The following is an 18,691-nucleotide window of genomic DNA, read 5'->3' as shown; positions in this document are numbered from 1 at the left end:
AGCAGTGGTGGTGGGAGCGGGTGAACGGCGACGGTGGGAAGGGCCAGCGAGGTGGTGTGGGTTTGCGGCGGAGTGTATACGGCGGCGGAGTGGGTTCCTACCGGTGACAATGGTCCATCACGGCGAGGTGTGGTTGCGGCGGCTACAGTGCTCGCGAGGCGGCTACTATAGGGGCCGCTATGGGGGCGCCGCTGGAGATGCTCTTAATCCACCTTATATCTATAGATGACGTGGAGTAGTATTGCAGCGGTCTTAAACCAATATACATGCCCTCGCCGATCACACTATCTCCTCCATGTGAGCCTCTCCATATAAAGACCACCACGACTCGCCAGTCGCCACCATCTATTTCTGTTTCACCACATTTTTGTGTGACTCCGGCCATTGCTGGAGCCTGAAGGCTGAAGCTCGCGGCCGTCGGTGGTGGACGAAGGGAAGCGTGCGCGGCCGGCCATGGGGACGCAGGCGTCGCCGGAGAACAGCACGCCTCCCAAGGTGAATCTCTCTCTCTCTCTCTCCTGCGTTGCGTCCGTACGTCGCGATCTGTTTTTCTCGACAATGTTCCTCTAGCCATGGAATAATTCCATCTATCTTGCTCAAAGAAAAACCTCCATTGTTCTTGTAGAGAGAGAGAGAGTCAAAGTGTAGAGATCACACGAAAATAAAAGTTAGAGTTCTGGAGTTGTGAAAAGCAGTGAGCGAGATCGACAAAGCCCTACCGGTTAACTGATAAACAGGGCAGAAAAGGTTGTTTTATGATTTTTTTATTTTTATTTTTTTTTGCGTGGAGGAATCTCTTGTCACGTCAAGTAGCACTTGTTCATCTTCTTCATGTGAAACTGAAGTACCTTTTCTTCTCGAGAAACCAAGTGAAATTTTCGTATCTTGTAACAATGCCAGCGTCATATAATTCGTGATGCTTTGCATTATCTGCCATTTTTCCCTATTCTCCTGAAATTAGCGTGTTGGACAGAGATTTGTTGCACATAAGTACAAGTGATCCTGTTTTTTTTAAATAAAAAATCATATATTTGAGTTTCAAAAAATTCTGAAAATAAATCTGTATATAGTTAATGATGTATTCCACAAACGTGTAAAATATGGACTTCAAATACTTTATGTTCTGATCTACACAAAAATAACAAAAATATAGATCTGAGTAGTCATTTTCAAATCTCCCAAACATATCAGATTTTATGATTTTTGTCTAGCACAAAATAAAACGAATTTCGTGTTACGATTTTCATGATTATGAGATGTATCATCGACAGTCCCCAAATTATTTTCAGATTTTTTAGTAACTTGTAAATTTATCTTTTAATATTTTTAAAATGGCTCGAGCCCCTCTGCTCTCTGTTTATAAGAGGCTCTTTGTTATTGGGGAGTGGTGTTTTGGAACATGGGAGCATATGCTCCCTCTATTTTGAAATTTATCTTACACATATTTTAAATTTCAAAAATTGAAACGGAAAATTCGCACGTACATCTTCACGTGCTACGTGCTCACAAAGTTGTTTCATAAAAAATAGACTTGTCACGTGACGTGTGTAAAAAAGACAAAATTCAGTGCTAAAAATAATGCTTTTTACAAGATAAATTTTCTCTTTTTTTTACATAGACCACAAAAAATATTATTTTTTCATGAAACTTGACGAATGCACATATATTATAGAGAGATGTACATGTAGAATTTTTTGTCAAAATTTTTTAACAACTTGAAATATAATTTTTTGGTATAGAGAGCACCCGGGAGCCGTATTGAATTTCCGCTTTGTTATACATTACCTCTATGAGCATATTATAAAACAAAAAGGTGGCATGTGGCTGACTACTGGTCAGTGGAATTTTTTAAAAGTCCATGACCGCCTCATTAATCTTGGACTGTACATGCTCTCAGACGCTGGTGCCTTGTGGAGGGTAGCCTGGTGTTCTTGGTCATGTGGGTAGAGCCCGCCGTGTGCTGCCCACGCGTGAGACTTTTCTCCTGTCGCAGCAGGTGTATCTTTGCATGCAGGCCCGTGAATCACTAAAGCCTAGTTAGCTAGTAGTAGTACTGGTGCCTGGTCGCACTGAGTGCTAGCTGCTGCGGGCATATGCAGTGCACACAAAAGAAAGTTCATTGCATTGTTCCAAAAGACCAAAACTACCAGCTCAAAAAAAAAAAAACCAAAACTACACACAGTATCTCACGGAAAAATAGAAGTTGAAATTACCAATGGAATAAGAGAATTAAACTTGTACAATAAATATTGTAAAAATCAAACCTTGTAAACATTAATACAACATGTTCATATGTGCTGCGCGCTTTGCGACAAAAGACACTGTTGCAAGTTGTAGCATTGCAACAAATATTCACAACAACGACCAGGAAAAATAGTTGTATTTTTGTTGCAAAAATTGTACTTTTACAATAGCAAATAAAAAATCAATAGCATTGCAGCAAAAAACTCACAAGAAATACTGAAAAGCTCGAGGAGGACCCGGAGCTCACGCCGTTGAACGCGCAGTTCATGTTTGGTGCGTATCAAGAGGCGGCGGAGGAGGAGGTAGCCCAAGCGACGTTCGACATAGAGCAGTGGCAATGGTAGGAGGTGGCAGTCGCGCGATGGAGGATGCGGACAACGACGACGACCTCGGCGACTAGAGCGGGGACAGCCTTGACCCAGAGGAGAAGGCGGCGAAGCAGAGAGCCATCCTCACGTCCTTCGAGTCGCTGAAGAAGACCGAGGACGATGCTCGTGCCCGCAGGAAGCCAACGAGGAGCAGAGGAGCCACGTCATCAACGTCCCCATCCAATGGTGTCGATAGAGGGGGCGGGCCGTCGCTTCTTCGTGGACGAGCGGCAGCGGCTCCTCCAGGACGCCGGTGTAACGCTGAGCTCTTTTCGCGGGGCTCCGGGAGCAGAAGAGGGAGGGAGACGACGACGGGATGGGGCCATCGAGTGCTCCGAAGGATGGCAAATGGGCTAGGGTAGATCAACTAGTCATTCTCATTCAAAATTGTAAATCAAATTTAAATAAAAAAAAATATTTTTGTGCTATTTAAATATTTTAGGGCATCGTTTGGCGGACGCGGTTTGAAACGAACATCCTCAAAAAGGCTAGCACCTTGCGACATCCCACAGATGCTCGATCTAACACTTTTTTCGTTGTTTAGAAGAAGCAAATGAAGACTCTTAAGAATCTATATATGTGTGGCTGTAGGCGGACTAGGCCGACTAGGCCGCGGTGGTGACTTCGTCAATTTCAAGATCTAATCCGCTGGCTCAGTCTTCCGGAGATGCTCATAGGGGTAGGGTGTGCATGTGTGCGTTTATAGGGGTGAGTGTATGCGCGTGTATATGAGCGTCTGTGTTTGGACTGTCTTTCTCAAAAAAAAAAAGGCCGACTAGGCCGCGTATGCACCTCGGGCCGGATAGAAAACTTGTATCCGGCGTTCCAGGAGAGACCCGGTGCACTGGGTGACTGGGGATAGGATGGGTCGCCAGGCATAATATAGAACGCGTCCAGACACGATTTTCACTTAAAGGGGTACCAATTTTATCGGACGCGTCCTAAAAACTTTTGAGACTCCTTTGGCTGGGATGCTCTAAAGTAGTTGCACGTGTCTTTGCCTCACACGCTAGTGCAGCAAGCAGCGTGCAGTCTTTGGGGGAGCAGAACTTTGCTGGGTCGTGGCAAAGGAACTCATGCTGGACAAAGAAGGCAGCAAACTTGCGACACCTGCTAGCTGCTAGCGAGTCAGGCCGGCCGATCGGTGCACGCAAAAGAGTTTTAAAAGAATATATCGAAATAATAAGTGTATTTCAGAAAAATAGAAACAGCTCAATAATGGATGCTTATCAAAAGAATCTCCATATTCCCGGCAGGAAAACGTTATTATTTTGACTGGTTGTATCATGCAACGCTGTTAGGCGAACATGCATGGTTGAAATATCAAAGGTCTTTACCATGAGGTGGCACTGACTGCATGGCCATGTGACAAGTCAACAGCCCATAACAGAAGGAGTCACTCCACCTTTGAAATTTCAAAGTTGCATTATCTGCCTTTTTTGTAGATTTTAAAAAGAATCTATCGCATTTTTTAAAATGCTACATACGCAAGATTAAATTGTCACATTCAGGATTTTTTGCAACAATGATTAAAGATTTCGCCGCAATGAAGGGATCCATTTCTGCGTGGTGAGAATGATGGTAGTTAAATCGGCGGACGTTCAAGCCGCAAGATGCCTAGTTGTTCTACAGTTTGTCAAAAAAAGAAAGGCTCCATCTTTCTTTGTTGCATGGGGCACATTGGTGTAGCTCGTCGTTGCTCCACAACGTGGCCTCATGGCGTCCATGAGTCAAGATATGGCGAAAGGTTTATCTCGATCGGAGAGCAGCGACACGTACAAACGGTACGGGACTACGGTTGTTGCAACTTCACAAGGCCTCATTCGTTCGGCGTTGGATTGAAACCAGACGGGAAACTATTTCAGGCAGGGATTGGGTTGATCCCGTCCTATTACCCAATCCCGACTAACCCACACTCAACCCTTCCCCATAAGGCCTTGTTCGGTACCAAGGGATTGAATCCTAGCATGGATCTGAACCAGACTTGGATTTGGTTGGTCCAGAGCTCTCATCCAGCCATGGACTAATCCAGAGCTACTAGGGACTAAACGAACGAGGCCTCCCTTTTTATTTCATTGGTTATGTTAATCCCGGCTAGCTACACGTGTGACTCGGCCATGCAACATCTAGTTTCAGCGCTTTTTTGTCTTGCGTCAATGGAAGATAAACGGGACGGGCTGGGCTGTAATCCCGTAGGGCCTTGTTTGGTAGGAGTGTATTATTAAGTATCTGGGAGTATTTTCTCAAAGGGGTTGGGTGAAAACACTTCTCACCCAAAACACTCCGTTACACTACAATCTCACTAATTAACTTATCTGTTTGGAATTGTGTTAAAAAAAACTTATGTGTTTGGAAGGCAGGGATGATCCTACAACAAACTTGTTCAAAAAGATAAAAAGATCACAACCAAAAAAATCATTACGAGGCGGAGAATAAACGGTGTGATCCAACCATGAAAATCATTATGAGTTTTGACGTGAACACTCAAATCCACTTGAAAACCTGCCTACCAAACAAGGCCTAGAGGGTTAATTAAGCGAACACCACAAATTTGATGATCCGGAAAATTTGCATCGCCGGGCTGAAAATCCAGAGTCGGACCGCGATCCAGGCCAAATACCTGCCTCGGGACTCGTTCGTAATCCGTACGGGACTACGGGTGTTGGAACTCGTGTCCCGCATTTTTCTGCCGCGCTGGCGTGTCATCAGTCAACCCAACAACATTCTTTCATTTCCTCGAAGGAAAAAAAGAAAAACTAGAGTAATAACGAACTCAGCGAGAGATACGCTCTGGCGGCTGGCGGCGGGCGGTGCATCTGAACCTCTCCATATAAAGACCACGACGACTCGGCCGCCTCCACCATCGCTGCAACTCCATCTCTTTCTCGTCCTCTTTGTGTGACTCCGGCCATTGCTGGAGCCCTGAAGCTCGCCGTCTTCGTCGGTGGCCGAAGAAGGGAAGAAGCGCGGGCGGCCGGCCATGGGGACGCAGGCGTCGCCGGAGAACTGCACGCCGCCAAAGGTGATCTGATTTTCTCTCTCTCTCATGTGCTGCGTCCGTACGTCGTGATCTGATTTTCTCGGCAATGTTCCTCTACCCATGGAACAACAACCTCGGAGAAAGAGAGAATCAAAGTTAGAATTGTCCTAGCCATCGAACAGCAGTGAGCGAGATCGATAGAGCCCTATGGGTAAACCGATTAACAGGTCAAAGAAAAAAATTATGGCTTTTTGCGTGGAGGATTCTCTTGTCCCGGCATGTCGCGCTAGTTCATCTTCTTCATGTGAAACTGGAAATCTTCTTTTTCCCCGAGAAACCGTGTGAAACTGTGGCATCTTGCAACAGTGTGGGTATCATATAATCAGTGTGATTCGTGATGCTTTGCCTTAACTGCGGAATTTTACCTTTTCCTCCTAATTAATGACTATGCCACCTCCTGTTTCCAGCTGTAATTTTACACTACAACGGCCATCCTGTTATCTGTTTTTTTTAAGATCCTCTCCAGCATATAACAACTTTTTTTGTTTCAGAAGAATAATATTGAAACTATAAAGCTAGTGTGATTTAGAAAATATATAGAAACAGATCAATCAACAAAGAAAAAGACTGTGTGGTCCATGCACCTTGTACTTGGACTCACAAGTATGAACGGTCTTGATGCGTACTTCCAGTCCAGTGCTGTTTCGCTTTCCCGTACCCGTACACACTTGCCTAGAAAAAAAGAAAAATCTCACACTTCTTAATTCTCCATTAACTACTTTCCGTATACATCATGCGACTGATTTTGCTAAAGAAATAGTACAATATGAATTACTAGTAGGAGTATTTGTTTTGGAAAAAAGAAGATTATCTTTGGATGGCAGGCTCCCATAAAAATCTAGAAAACCACACAGCTTAGCTGGGAGAATCTCTCGTATTCCGGGCAGGAAAACGTTACTGTTTTGACTGGTAGTCTCATGCAAGACTTAGGTGAACATGCGTGGTTGAAAAATCAAAGATCTTTACCATGAGGTGACACTGACTGATAGGCTCTGATCATTACATATTTGTCTTGGGCGACTACTTGGCCATGTGACAAGTCAACTGCCCATTTCAAAAGGAATCACCCCCTTTGAAATTTTGATGTTGCCGACTACCTACCTATAGGTTTTGAAGTTGAAATGGTGTAGATGGCTATAAAATTAACTGGCCCATTTGTGCCAACAGTTTCGATATTATTCAGGAACACCTATTTTGTGTGAGCATAAGACCTGTAAACTAACAAAAATGACGAACTCTCACAGGATGAGAGGACTGCCCGGGAGAAGGCGATCGACGACTGGCTTCCTATCACATCGTCGAGGAAAGCAAAGTGGTGGTACTCCGCCTTCCACAATGTCACCGCCATGGTTGGTGCTGGGGTGCTAAGCCTCCCCTATGCCATGTCCGAGCTCGGTTGGTATGTACCGATACTTTGCCATGACACATATTACCTCTGTTCCACAATATAGATGTTTTGGTAGGTTATTTTAGCCTACCAAAACATCTCATATTTATGAATGTAGTACATACGTTTGAACCATGTTGCTTCAAATTAACCTTTCAGTTTCGAATGGTGATACCAGCCGACTGAATGACATGTTGGATCCAAATGCCGAACTCACGGCTGGTCCAGTTCTCAAAGCTCTAAAACTTGAAACGACATATAGAATACGTGTCATCACTCATCAGTTCAGTGGTTTTTGTTTCTGTTTTTGTGCAGGGGTCCCGGCATCGCGGTGATGACCTTGTCATGGATCATCACGGTGTACACTCTGTGGCAGATGGTGGAGATGCACGAGATGGTCCCCGGGAAGCGGTTCGACCGGTACCATGAGCTCGGGCAGCACGCCTTTGGTGATAAGCTCGGCCTCTGGATCGTGGTGCCGCAGCAGCTCCTCGTCGAGGTCAGCCTCAACATCGTGTACATGGTCACCGGTGGCAACTCGCTCAAGAAGTTCCACGACGTGATCTGTGACGGCAAGTGCAAGGACATCAAGCTCACGTACTTCATCATGATCTTCGCCTCCGTTCACTTCGTCTTGTCCCAGCTCCCAAACTTCAACTCCCTCTCCGCCATCTCCCTCGCTGCCGCCGTCATGTCACTCAGGTAATATATACATGTCTCCACCGCAAGCTGCTCTGTACTTGCTGTAGCAAATCCGGCAAATTTATATACTGTACTATCATTTTGGTGTCAACGGCCACTGACAAGAGCACACGCTATATGCAGCTACTCGACGATTGCTTGGGGCGCCACCTTGGACAAGGGGAAGGCACCAAACGTGGACTACAGCTTGCGAGCGTCGACGACGACAGGGAAGGTGTTCGGCTTCCTTGGGGGCCTTGGTGACATGGCATTCTCCTACTCTGGTCACAACGTGGTGCTGGAGATCCAGGCCACTATTCCGTCCACGCCGGACAGGCCGTCCAAGAAGCCAATGTGGAGGGGTGTGGTGGTCGCCTACATCATCATCGCCGCCTGCTACATGCCGGTGGCGATGATCGGCTACTGGGCGTTCGGCAAGGACGTGGACGACAACATCCTCATCACCCTCAATAAGCCCAAGTGGCTCATCGCCATGGCCAACATGATGGTCGTACTTCACGTCATCGGTAGCTACCAGGTACTTCCGAATTCCGATACATGAAATTCTGACACGTATTAGAGATCAGGATGATTAGATCCGACAGCACAACAAAATTGTATGTTTCTGCACAGGTTTACGCAATGCCAGTGTTCGACATGATGGAGTCATTGCTGGTGAAGAAGATGAACTTCTCGCCAGGCCTGAGGCTACGTCTGATTTCCCGGACACTCTATGTTGGTAATGTCCCCCTTAATTTCTCTCAACTCAACTCTTCAGTCAGGCATCTGACCAGTACTGATAATCCAACCATACAATCTGTGCAGCGTTCACGATGTTCGTGGGCATCACCTTCCCGTTCTTCGGTGGCCTCCTTGGGTTCTTTGGAGGGATCGCCTTTGCGCCGACGACCTATTTTGTAAGCATCTTTTTCAGACCCGTTTCATTGCAGCAATCCAATCCCAGAGTATCTGATCAGATTGAACTTTATAACTGCAGCTTCCCTGCATCATGTGGCTCATCATCTGTAAGCCCAAGCGATTCAGCCTCTCATGGTTCAGCAACTGGGTAAGAAGAAGATCCAAGCTTGCTCTCTGTTCTTCTGCCAGAACTGCAAAACATGAATTCCATCCTGGTTTTCCTTTTATGTTTCAGATTTGCATCATCCTTGGGGTGATTCTGACGATCGTGGCACCCATCGGAGGGCTCAGGCAGATCATCCTTTCTGCCAAGACATACAAGTTCTATTCATAGATCACTCCCGTGAGCCCTCGTGATTGGTTACTCTGTCTTTTTGCTGTCCTGAATTTTGCAAAGAAGATCATGGCTCAGTTAGACCAGAAGATGCTTGTGTTTGGTGGTAATCATGAAGGGATCCGGTCGGCTCTAGCGAGTGCTTGTTTTTAAGAACCCTGCAGGAGAACTGCATGTCATATTATTAAGAAGATAGGAAAGGCCAAAAACTGGCCTGAACAGAACCAGGTTCAGAGTACAACTAGCGAGTCCTTTGCCAGCAGTGCTTGTATTCGTATTCTTTAGATTAATAAATAAATGGATGATCCACAAATTGTTCATGTTAATAGATTGTTTAGGGTTTCAGTGCAGATACTACAGGTAAGCTCTGGCCAGTCAAAGTAATCCCACTTCAGCGAGCACTGAACAAGACCACTGAGGCTTATTTCAAACGCCGATATTATATTCTCCATATTGAACATTATATCTACACGGTCCCACATTCTTTTGGGGGGGGGGGGAATAATAATAATACAATCTCAGCACCACCACAACTAACCTAAATTGCACCGCAAGTTTCTCAGCGATCAATTAAAGCAGCCTCCCGAATCCTAATACGAGCTATGCTCAGGATAGCCCCATACATCCAGCCAGCAATGTTCAGTAAAAGAGATTAAGCAATGGAAAATGAAACTGCAGAGAAGATAAACTTAAAACTGTTTTTCCATCTATCAACCAACCTCTTTGTACAGTTTCCAGGATTACATTCACAACAGGAAATGCCACTGAACTACCATCAAAACGGCTCACATCATGTGTTCACGAGCCAAGGACACAACCCATTCCCCCCTTCCTTTTGTTTCCCTCCAAAAAAGTATCATCAAAGATAATCCTCCATCTAATCACAGGGGCGTCCATTACTTCATCATGGCTGACAATAAACCCATTCTAAGATAGGCTCATTCCATCCGACTCCGCAATTGTGAAGACTGGTTTCCAAAGCTTGCTAATAATCATTTGACCAACCAATCATTTGACTTTGCACAGCTCATACATTCGGTAGAGGAATGGTACCATCAAGATCGATGTGCACTTGATATATGGAAAACGTCAAAAAAACAGCTCCACAGGCCCCACTCAGTTTATCATAGAATGATCCATAAGCTGTCAGTCTATTTCACCCTCCTCAACATCAATTGTTTGTTCATCCGACCCTACTTCCTCGTCTTCTTCGTCATCATTTTTCATATATAGTCCGAGCTGTTCTAGGGGGTTGCCCCCAAGGTTAAATCCAAGAGCCTCAGGCGTATGACTTGGACTCATTTCACCGACCAAGTTGTGATGCTGTTCACTTGTGACAGTTCCGAGCATTTCAAAATCTTTTAAGAAGAGACTCCCTTCATTGATTTCTACGGTTTTCTCCATCTGCAGGATCAATAGTTTATGCGCTTAAGAGCATGGATATCAACACAGCAAGATGTTGCTTGCCAGATTTTGTCTAGGTTTACCTGTTGCAAGGCTTTACGAGCTGCTTCTCTTTCAAGTTCTCTTTGGCGTTTAGCTTCTGCAGCAGCCTCAGCAACAGCTGCTGCTTCAGCCCTCTTGCGAGCTTCCTCAGCAGCTTTAGCCTCAGCTTGTAACCGAGCTTTCTCTGTAATGGAGATGGTGTCTCAATACACTGTATTGCAGCTGCCATATCAGCCCAATGATTATCAATTTCAGCTCACCTTCTCTTTGTAACCTTTCAAGCTCCTCCCTCTCGCGTCGAACTTTCTCAGGATCCTTCTTCGCAACCTGGTACGAACAATCATGTGAAACATGTTGGAATAGTATCAACTAGAGCCCAAACAATGCCCTTCATAGACTACTTTCGAACACACACCTGATCAAGAGCCTTCTCACGAGCCTTAAAAATTGTATCAGCAAAGCGGCTTTTCAAAATGGCGGCCCGGTAACTTCCAGGTGAAACCTGTTTCTCAGACAAGTTCTCCCCTGAAATATTGATTCATTAAATAAACTGTAGGAAAAAACATTTTATCTAGCAAAGCTGCACTGGGTAATCAAAGAGACAGTATAAAAGTCCAAGCGTACCCTCATCGTCAGCAGAAATAGGTACAGGGTCAGTACTTCCTTCTCGTGTATTCAATGAATTATGTGAATCTACAAAGATAACAGTTGATAATAAAAATACGTAAGATGCAAGTAGATAATCTAAAATTGCAGAAGTTGAACAAAACCAATCCACGAGCACTTTGAGAAGTTGGGGGGATCAACTGAATACCACACTGTTTCTATAAAATACAGCATTACTACATCGATGTTCCATATAAGTAACTTGCACAGAAGTTCAAAAGATAAAAGTTTGAAGGAGACCCCACTTGGATGTAGATCCAGTGACCAACCCCCCCACCACCCCCTCACCCCACATGTAAGGAAGTGACAACGAACCATTTCTCTACAGTTTAATATTGGTGGGTTAATATGGCTCTGACAAAATGGGTTAAACCAGACACCACTTGAATTCAGCCTCGATTGACTGACGATCTGCCCTTTTCTCTGACAGGATAATATTTAGTGGAACGTGTAATGGACTCCACTTGGATGCAATCTGGATACACTTTGATGTTTCATAGCTCAAAATGTGTCTGAAAGTAACATGTTAAAATTCGCTGGATTGTCTATACACAATAGTAACCCCCTGCATGTGATTCGGTCCACATTATTTCTAACACTTCCATATTTGGCAGGATAAATTGCTCACATTGTCTGATAATGTTTCGCCTGGCTTGTGTCAAACATCAAGCCTAGCATTGTTATTATCTAAGTTTTAATTTAAAACTCTTATTGAGTTTAATTGATCAAATCTCATGAGATAGTAATAATTATTAGATAAGAAGTGCTTAGTAGAGCACAGAAATACAGAAATAGGTAATGTGACTAACTTTTGAGGACTGGGCTTTGATAATGAATTAAGTGGTCAGGTGGGTTTATGTTAGGACTGATCAGGGATTTATTCTTGCAGATAGGCAACACGCTTGGATGGCTTCAGAATACCAAGGTTTTATTATAAGGAAACATCTTACCATTTTCCTGATCCAAGCTAACCACAGGTTGGGTGTTCTCCTGCAAGTACACAGAGAGCAACCATTGAGGAAACCGATGTCTAAAATAATCTTTGGTCAGTAGCATGTCAATTTTGTTCGACTTGTAAAATGTTCTAAAAACTACTCAGAATACAGTAACTGTGCAAAAGTACCTTGACCCCGCTTTTTGGCGGAGGAACTTTGGCACCCAAGTCACTTCCAGAAGAACTACTTGAGTCGGAACCTGAGGATGCAAAAGGAAACAAAATGATCACCTTGTTGGGTATGATAATTCACATGAAGTAAAGGAGAATGACATGCGCCAAATGATATTGGCTTTTCTCGCCGTGTGGGTTTTATCATCTAAAATCATGAAAGAAGATATTTTATGGACATTGGCTTGTTTTCTTCATGTTGGATCCATCGTGTAACATTGTGAAAGAAACAAATCATGTCCACAAATTTACATGAGCTTGAGAGACAAGTTTTCAAAAGTGGGCCTTCCAGTGAACCTAAGAACAGGTCCTTTAACAACAGACCTAGAGGGTGGGCCAGCCCTATGGTTCCCTAAAACACTTGCAATGGCATGCAGAGTTGCCCGAAAATATACAACAGGACAACTGAGAAGCGCTATTTATGGAACTAGACCATGCTAAAGAAGATGTTCTATAGTCTACTTGAGACATAATTATCAATTGATACTAGCTCCTATAGTTTAGCAAATTAAGTGGTGCAAACTTCTGTTTGTGAACTAACACCTTCCCCAGACCCCGCACAGTGCGGGAGCTCTCAGCACTGGGTACGTCCTTTATAAACTTCTGTTTGTGAAACAGTGAGTGTTTATAGTAATAAACCTAATCCAAAAAATCTAACATGGCTGACACTGTCAGATTCTGTCAAAGATTTGTACATGGATAAAAACATACAGCAGTGCAAGGAAAAAAAAAGAATTATAAAGAAGCACTCAGTTTTGGCTCCTCCACTTCCCCTGGTCCCTTGAGTGATTGGATTTAGGTATTATTATATAGCTCATATTCACAAGCATGAACCAATTGAAATGAAACGCAGAAAAGGAATTTCATAAAAGGAAGCGAAAGTGATTTATTATCACCAATTCCTGGCGTGTTATCATAATGTTCTGTATTTAAATGCTAGGCTGCTAGCTGCTACAATCAGCTGGGAGTCAAACTCAGCTCTTAAAATACAATACAACCAGCCTCGAGACCATCCTCATGTGTAACAGTGCGACTGTATGACACGTGTTTGGCACTAGGTACTCAATAGCATCAATCAATTGAGCAGGGAGAGAAAACCTGATGGACTCTCTAAACTTGCCATACATCCATTTCATACTGCAATCAAGCACACTATTAATGAACCAAATCCTGTAATTTCAGTGTTACAAACTATGCAATCAAGAATAGAATGGTCCTGATACGAAAACATCAAAGTGAACTAGGCTAAGGAGGGTCCGCCTATAAAATGGCATTAAGAAAATGGAAATAATTCTTGTTGGTACTTGATTTTCAGAATATATAGTTCTAGATCTAATAATAATGGCATTGGTTTTCTTTAAAACAGGGCTCTGGTAGGGTTCTGGGTAGTGGCCAAAACGGATACCAATAGGGATAAGGGAAGGCTTACAAACATTGACATTTGAACTTTGAGTAATATATGTGCACCTACAAAATTTTGTGCAAATATTTGCTTTTTGGCCTATGCACAAAACCAAATTTGATGTGCATGAAGAGTAGCATTGGCCATTCATCCAGGAAACAAAAAACCATACATTTATGCAAAAAAAAAAACAGTGCATATAATACTGAAAAATGTACATCTGTTGTTTTCTGGGGTGTTCTGAAATTTGAGGCTGCAGTTCTTTTGTTTTCTAAAAGGCCTTAGGTGAATCCATGGGCCAAAAAGGATCCTCGCAACTTGTGGATAATAAATGGGCTAAGTGGTAAAGGATCAGCAGTACAAGCAAAAGTGTCAATGGCTGCCGCTTAGAAAAGTGAAAAAAGAAATTATACCATGTTAAAAAGTGAGCTATCTTCACAATACAAACAGTGAACAAAAATGTGTGATTTATCAGCGGTGAGATTAATTGATCAAAATTTATTAACTGGGCCTCAACAATGAAGAGCCCAACAGAATCTCCTGTAAGCATTGCAACACTTGTTACTCATACTGTCGGATGAAGCTCGGTGATCAGGGGGGTACGTGAGCACCCCCTGAATAGTCGACACGTGTCTAACGCCATCCAATATTCCGTTAACACTGGAGCCTCGCGTGGCACGTTTTTTTGATCCAGGAATACATAGCCCAAGATTATACACAGATTCATACTATTCTCATCCCTGAGTCACATTCATACATAATTCGAATAGGATTCACACACAAATCAGAGGGGATTCATACGGTATAGTTTTTATACACAAATCAAATAGGATCCACCACAAAACATGCACAGAATATATGTTAAATCCAAATCAAGAAATCAAAACAAATCCAAATTGGAGGAGGGCGACGAGGCAAGATTCTGAGAGAATCATAACAGAGAAATTAAGAAAACAGACATGAAGATGCATCGTGGCGTTCTGGGCATCCATCGTATCCATCGGCGTCCACTGCCTGCCTAGCACATGCCTCCGCATCGTCACTGGCTTCCTTCCTCCATGCCCTCGTGAATGGGATGTACACCACAGGCTAGGCCTATCGTATTCTCCTAGCTTCGCGAACGTTGACGGACTAGCGCTCCCGTCACAGCCTCCCGCCGGCGGAGTCCCGCGCAGCCTGGTGCTGGCGGATTCCCGCGCCCCGCGCATCCTAGCGCTGGCGGAGTCCCACGCCCCTTCCAGCCTGGCGCCGGCGGGCCTCCCGGTGGAGCTCGCAGTCTCGCGCCGGCGGGCGAGCGACCTCCCGCCCTCCGCGCCGGCGACTTCTCACGCCTCGCGCCGCAGGGCCAGCGGCCTACCGCGCTCTGCCGCCACTGCCGGATCCGCCTCTCGCCGCCGCTTCTGAACCAGAATGCCACGATGCATCTCAGATCCCACGGGCGCTACCTCCTGCAACACGCCGCCCGCTTGGTCTGCGCCGCCCACGGGTCCACCACGCCGCTGCACCACGACGGTCGACTCCTGTTTCTGGCTCTGTAGAGCGGCCGCGGCGGGCCGCATTTCCACGCCCAACGCCAGCATCGAGACGGCGGGGCTGGTGCAGCGCTGCATCGAGGAGTATGCAGCGATTTGCCGCAGATGCTCACCGGCTAAGGCCTTACCCGCGCTAGGAGAGGCTCCTCCTCCCAGCGAGCAGCCGCAGATGCTCTCCGGCGATGGCCTCCGCCGCGCGCCTCAACCTCCTCTGCGTGGCGCTGGTGGAGAGATGCTCACGGGAGAAGATATGGTGGAGAGATGCTCACGGGAAGAAGATAAGGTGAAAGTGGGTGCGAGCGCAATGGAAAAAGGAATCAGTTCACGGAACCGTTAGTCGCCGTCTTTTGATAGGCTGAATCCAACGGGTGGTGGACCAGATCCAACGGTGATAACCGGGTGCTCACGTACCCCCCTGATCACCAAATCCACTCTCCTCATACTGTTATGTAAGTTCTACAAGCCACAAGCATACACAGGTATACAGGCTCTGCTTGCTGCCATGTGAACTAAATCAAACTGCTAACATGCAGTTGCTATGAACGATATATTAATATTTAGCGTATTGAACACCTTTTTCAAAAGTTGGAACTAAACTAGAAACAACCAGGCCACAGTTATCAATACTACCAATTTTCAACTTATCAATTCTTGTTGACAGTGAATATTAATCGATCCACTATGTCAACTATGCAAAGCACAGTGCAAGTTATTTCAACCTTAAGGATGATAGTGTCAGAAACGCCATCAATTTGCAACATGCAACATGGAATGGAAAAGTAAAGAGTACAGCGAAAGAACATATTGCTGAACTCGCATCAGGTAGGTAAAGATACAAAGTTAGGGTATGTAATATGTGAAGGTAAATGATAAATGAGCGAAAAATACATACCGCTGGAGGATGATCCTGACTCGCTACTAGAAGTGCTAGAAGAACTATGCTTGCTGCTTCTGTCTGCTGTTTCACTTTCAAATACCACAGGAGGATATGCTAAAGGTGGAAGATCATTCCCACCAATATCAATGTCTTCTTCAATAAGCTCATTGCCTGCAAATACATGTACAATTATTAACTTCAACAACAACCAATGCCACACAGAAAACATTAATGGGGAGAAATCAACCGTCATGATGCATGGATGGGTTGACGAGTCCATCATATTCACTTTCGAACTGTTAAACAGAAGAAAACAATGATCAGTAACCTAACTAGCGAATATCAATCTCCAACACAAATAGCACCCACCTCAACCTCACGAGGCTCATCTTTTGTAGGGTTTCCAGACTGATTTACTCTATCGTAGTCATCAAGAAGCTTGCGTAATTCAAACAGTGTATCATCGCTGAGAGCATTCATGTCAATAGTCAGCTCATCTTCATCAGCATCATTATCATCATTCACATGCCTCTTTATGAAGTCAACTACATGTTCTGGAATGAATCCACCATATGACTGTAGCCTTACGCTCAGTTCAACCTTTTGTTCATCTGTCATCATCTCCATAGCAGCAGTCTGTACCACTGGAGCATCCTCAGCCGCCTGAGGCATCTGCACCACTGATGCTACTGGAGCATCCTGGATCAAAGGCGAGGCTTTCCTCTTCTTGGGTTGCAAAACTGGCTTGGCAACCGCATCCTCTTTCTGAAAGGTGCTCTTCTTATACGAACCTTTATTTGATGAAGCCTTTTTCTCAGAAGGGTCTTTATTGTCAAAGATATTTTTCTCAACCACGACATTTCTCGAGTGCTCTACTACAGAGGATTCCTCCTCTGGCCGTGGAAGCTTCTTCTCGATCGGCTTCCATCTAGGTTCAAAAACGCTGCTCATGGTATGGGCCATTATGTTGACCGCATTACCGACCGGGTTATAAAGTATAGCATTGCTAAAAGTAAGCCTGACATCCGCAGCAAACTCCCAAGGCGTATGGTACATGCCCGCATTCAGCTTCTTCTGGATGGTGCCCAGATCCATGGGGTGCTTGACTATATCGAAATAATCAGGGATGCACAGCTTCACGGGATCAACCGGGATAACGAACGGGCCTGCAGAGCGATGCTTCATGAGGTTCTTCAGAAGGTCCTGGCATTTCTTAAACGAGGCCGCGTAGTTGACGGAGCTAACCACAGGCCGGGCCACCGACGGTGGCTCTCCTCTGCCGGACTGCACCGAGTTGCTCCTCCTGAGATTACCATCTTTTTTATTGGCATTGAAATCGCCTCCGGCTGATGAGGTTAGACCATTCATGCTCGCCGCGGCGGCAGATGCTCCTCGGGAGAAGAGCCGGCTCTGGAGGGCCCGCACCTGCTCGAGCTCGTCGCGGAGCCGCGTCTCCAGCTCCTTCCTGTCGGAGGCCGACATCTTGGGCAGCTCGAAGAAGACCCGCGGCACGTTGAACCCGGGAGCGTCGTCCGTGTTGAGGTTGACGCATTTCCTCTTGGCTTCGCTTTGGGCCACGGGGTGATTCGCGGGCGGCTTCGAGAGCCCCACCGTCTCCACCCCGTAGCGGTAGTCCGGCACGAAGCCGAGCGGGTGGCCCTTGGAGAACTTCTGCGTCTTCCCCATCATTGCGCGCGCGGGCGGGCGGGGCGGGGCGGGGGGGAATACGCGCGCGGAGCAGGAGAAGCCTCCTAAGGACCGCAATGCGCCGCCGGGGGCGCGGGATTTCGCCGGAATTGAGCCGAAAACCTAACCCTAACCCCCTGGAGGGAAGGGGGGGCGGTTAGCTTATCGCGCGGCCGCCCGCGAGCAGGAGGCGGGCGCGGGGGGCCGACGAGACGTCGATTGAGGCGGCGCGGCAGCTCGATTCGAGGCGGCGCGGCGAGGGATCGAGCGACTCACCGAGCAACCCGCCGCCGCACCCACCGGCGGCGCCGCCGCGAGATCCCGAGGCCTTCCCCGCGGGCGCCCCGGCGCCGCCGCGGAAGCTGCTGCGGCGCGAGCCTCCCTTGAGCTCCGACGACGAGGGCGGGGCGGAGCGGAGGGCGGCGCGGAGGCGGCGCGGCGCGGCGGGAGCGGATGAAGGCGAGGCGGCGAGACCTGGGGTTTCTCTCTCCTGACCTCGCGTCTCTTTTTTTCTCTCTCTCTCTTCGCTGTGCCGCTCGCGCAAGAGAGCTGTAGGCTCGAATCGCGAAGCGGTGGGGCCCGCTGTAAGCGGCGGATGGGGATTGCACCCGGGCGGCTGGACTGTGGGCCCTTCTTGTGCAGCGGTCCCACCGGACGGAATAGGGTGGGCGGCTCTGACTTGTGGGGGAGATCCTGGCCGTTGGGTTTTTAGAGCGGACGGCGCGATAAGTTGCGTGCCCGCAAGGCCTAGGGCTTCGTATATGCAAAGAATCACGTGTTGATTTGCCGCCGTCACCTCATCGCGGGCTGTAAACATGAACACAAATAGGAGGATTTTCGAATTAAAGACGGAACATGAGAAATTTGCTTGGAATGAAAGTGACATGCATGCTGGTACGGCCAACTCATGTTGTAAAAGTAATAACTTGGTTCAAACTTCAAAGG

General features: G+C 46.3%; 2 protein-coding genes across 3 annotated transcripts; one reads left to right on the top strand and one right to left on the bottom strand.

The window, feature by feature from the left end:
- Nucleotides 1-320: 320 nt before the first annotated feature.
- LOC127314379 (lysine histidine transporter 2) lies at nt 321-9,298 on the top strand. 2 transcript variants are annotated; one of them, XM_051344840.2, is made up of 8 exons: nt 321-495; nt 6,897-7,051; nt 7,355-7,741; nt 7,865-8,258; nt 8,354-8,459; nt 8,546-8,637; nt 8,718-8,786; nt 8,874-9,298. In XM_051344840.2, the coding sequence occupies exons 1-8, from the start codon at nt 454-456 to the stop codon at nt 8,970-8,972; spliced, it is 1,344 nt and encodes a 447-aa protein (XP_051200800.1). In that variant the 5' UTR covers nt 321-453; the 3' UTR covers nt 8,973-9,298. The 2 variants fall into 2 exon arrangements, with proteins under 2 accessions (XP_051200800.1, XP_051200798.1); XM_051344838.2 differs by lacking the exon at nt 321-495 and adding an exon at nt 5,378-5,634.
- A 358-nt stretch (nt 9,299-9,656) lies between these two features.
- LOC127314377 (transcription factor GTE9) lies at nt 9,657-18,270 on the bottom strand. The gene is made up of 10 exons (XM_051344837.2): nt 16,430-18,270; nt 16,308-16,356; nt 16,076-16,231; nt 12,208-12,278; nt 12,035-12,074; nt 11,043-11,111; nt 10,834-10,943; nt 10,679-10,745; nt 10,460-10,602; nt 9,657-10,376 (listed from the first exon to the last, which is right to left on the bottom strand). The coding sequence occupies exons 1-10, from the start codon at nt 17,747-17,749 to the stop codon at nt 10,119-10,121; spliced, it is 2,283 nt and encodes a 760-aa protein (XP_051200797.1). The 5' UTR covers nt 17,750-18,270; the 3' UTR covers nt 9,657-10,118.
- Between the last annotated feature and the right edge of the window lie 421 nt (nt 18,271-18,691).

This window comes from Lolium perenne, chromosome 7 (genome assembly GCF_019359855.2).
Source record: "Lolium perenne isolate Kyuss_39 chromosome 7, Kyuss_2.0, whole genome shotgun sequence".
Classification (NCBI taxonomy): Eukaryota; Viridiplantae; Streptophyta; class Magnoliopsida; order Poales; family Poaceae; genus Lolium; species Lolium perenne.
This window is presented reverse-complemented; position numbering and strand designations above follow the sequence as displayed.

Bases quoted from the DNA above. Each gene is read 5' to 3' on its own strand.
- LOC127314379 (XM_051344840.2), top strand. From the start codon at position 454: ATGGGGACGCAGGCGTCGCCGGAGAACAGCACGCCTCCCAAG. The intron at 496-6,896 runs GTGAATCTCTCT...GAACTCTCACAG, and splicing joins AGAACAGCACGCCTCCCAAG to GATGAGAGGACTGCCCGGGA. The intron at 7,742-7,864 runs GTAATATATACA...CGCTATATGCAG, and splicing joins GCCGCCGTCATGTCACTCAG to CTACTCGACGATTGCTTGGG.
- LOC127314377 (XM_051344837.2), bottom strand. From the start codon at position 17,749: ATGATGGGGAAGACGCAGAAGTTCTCCAAGGGCCACCCGCTCGGCTTC. The intron at 16,232-16,307 runs GTTGATTTCTCC...ATGTATTTGCAG, and splicing joins CCCATCCATGCATCATGACG to GCAATGAGCTTATTGAAGAA. The intron at 10,603-10,678 runs GTGAGCTGAAAT...TCTCCATTACAG, and splicing joins TGAAAGGTTACAAAGAGAAG to AGAAAGCTCGGTTACAAGCT.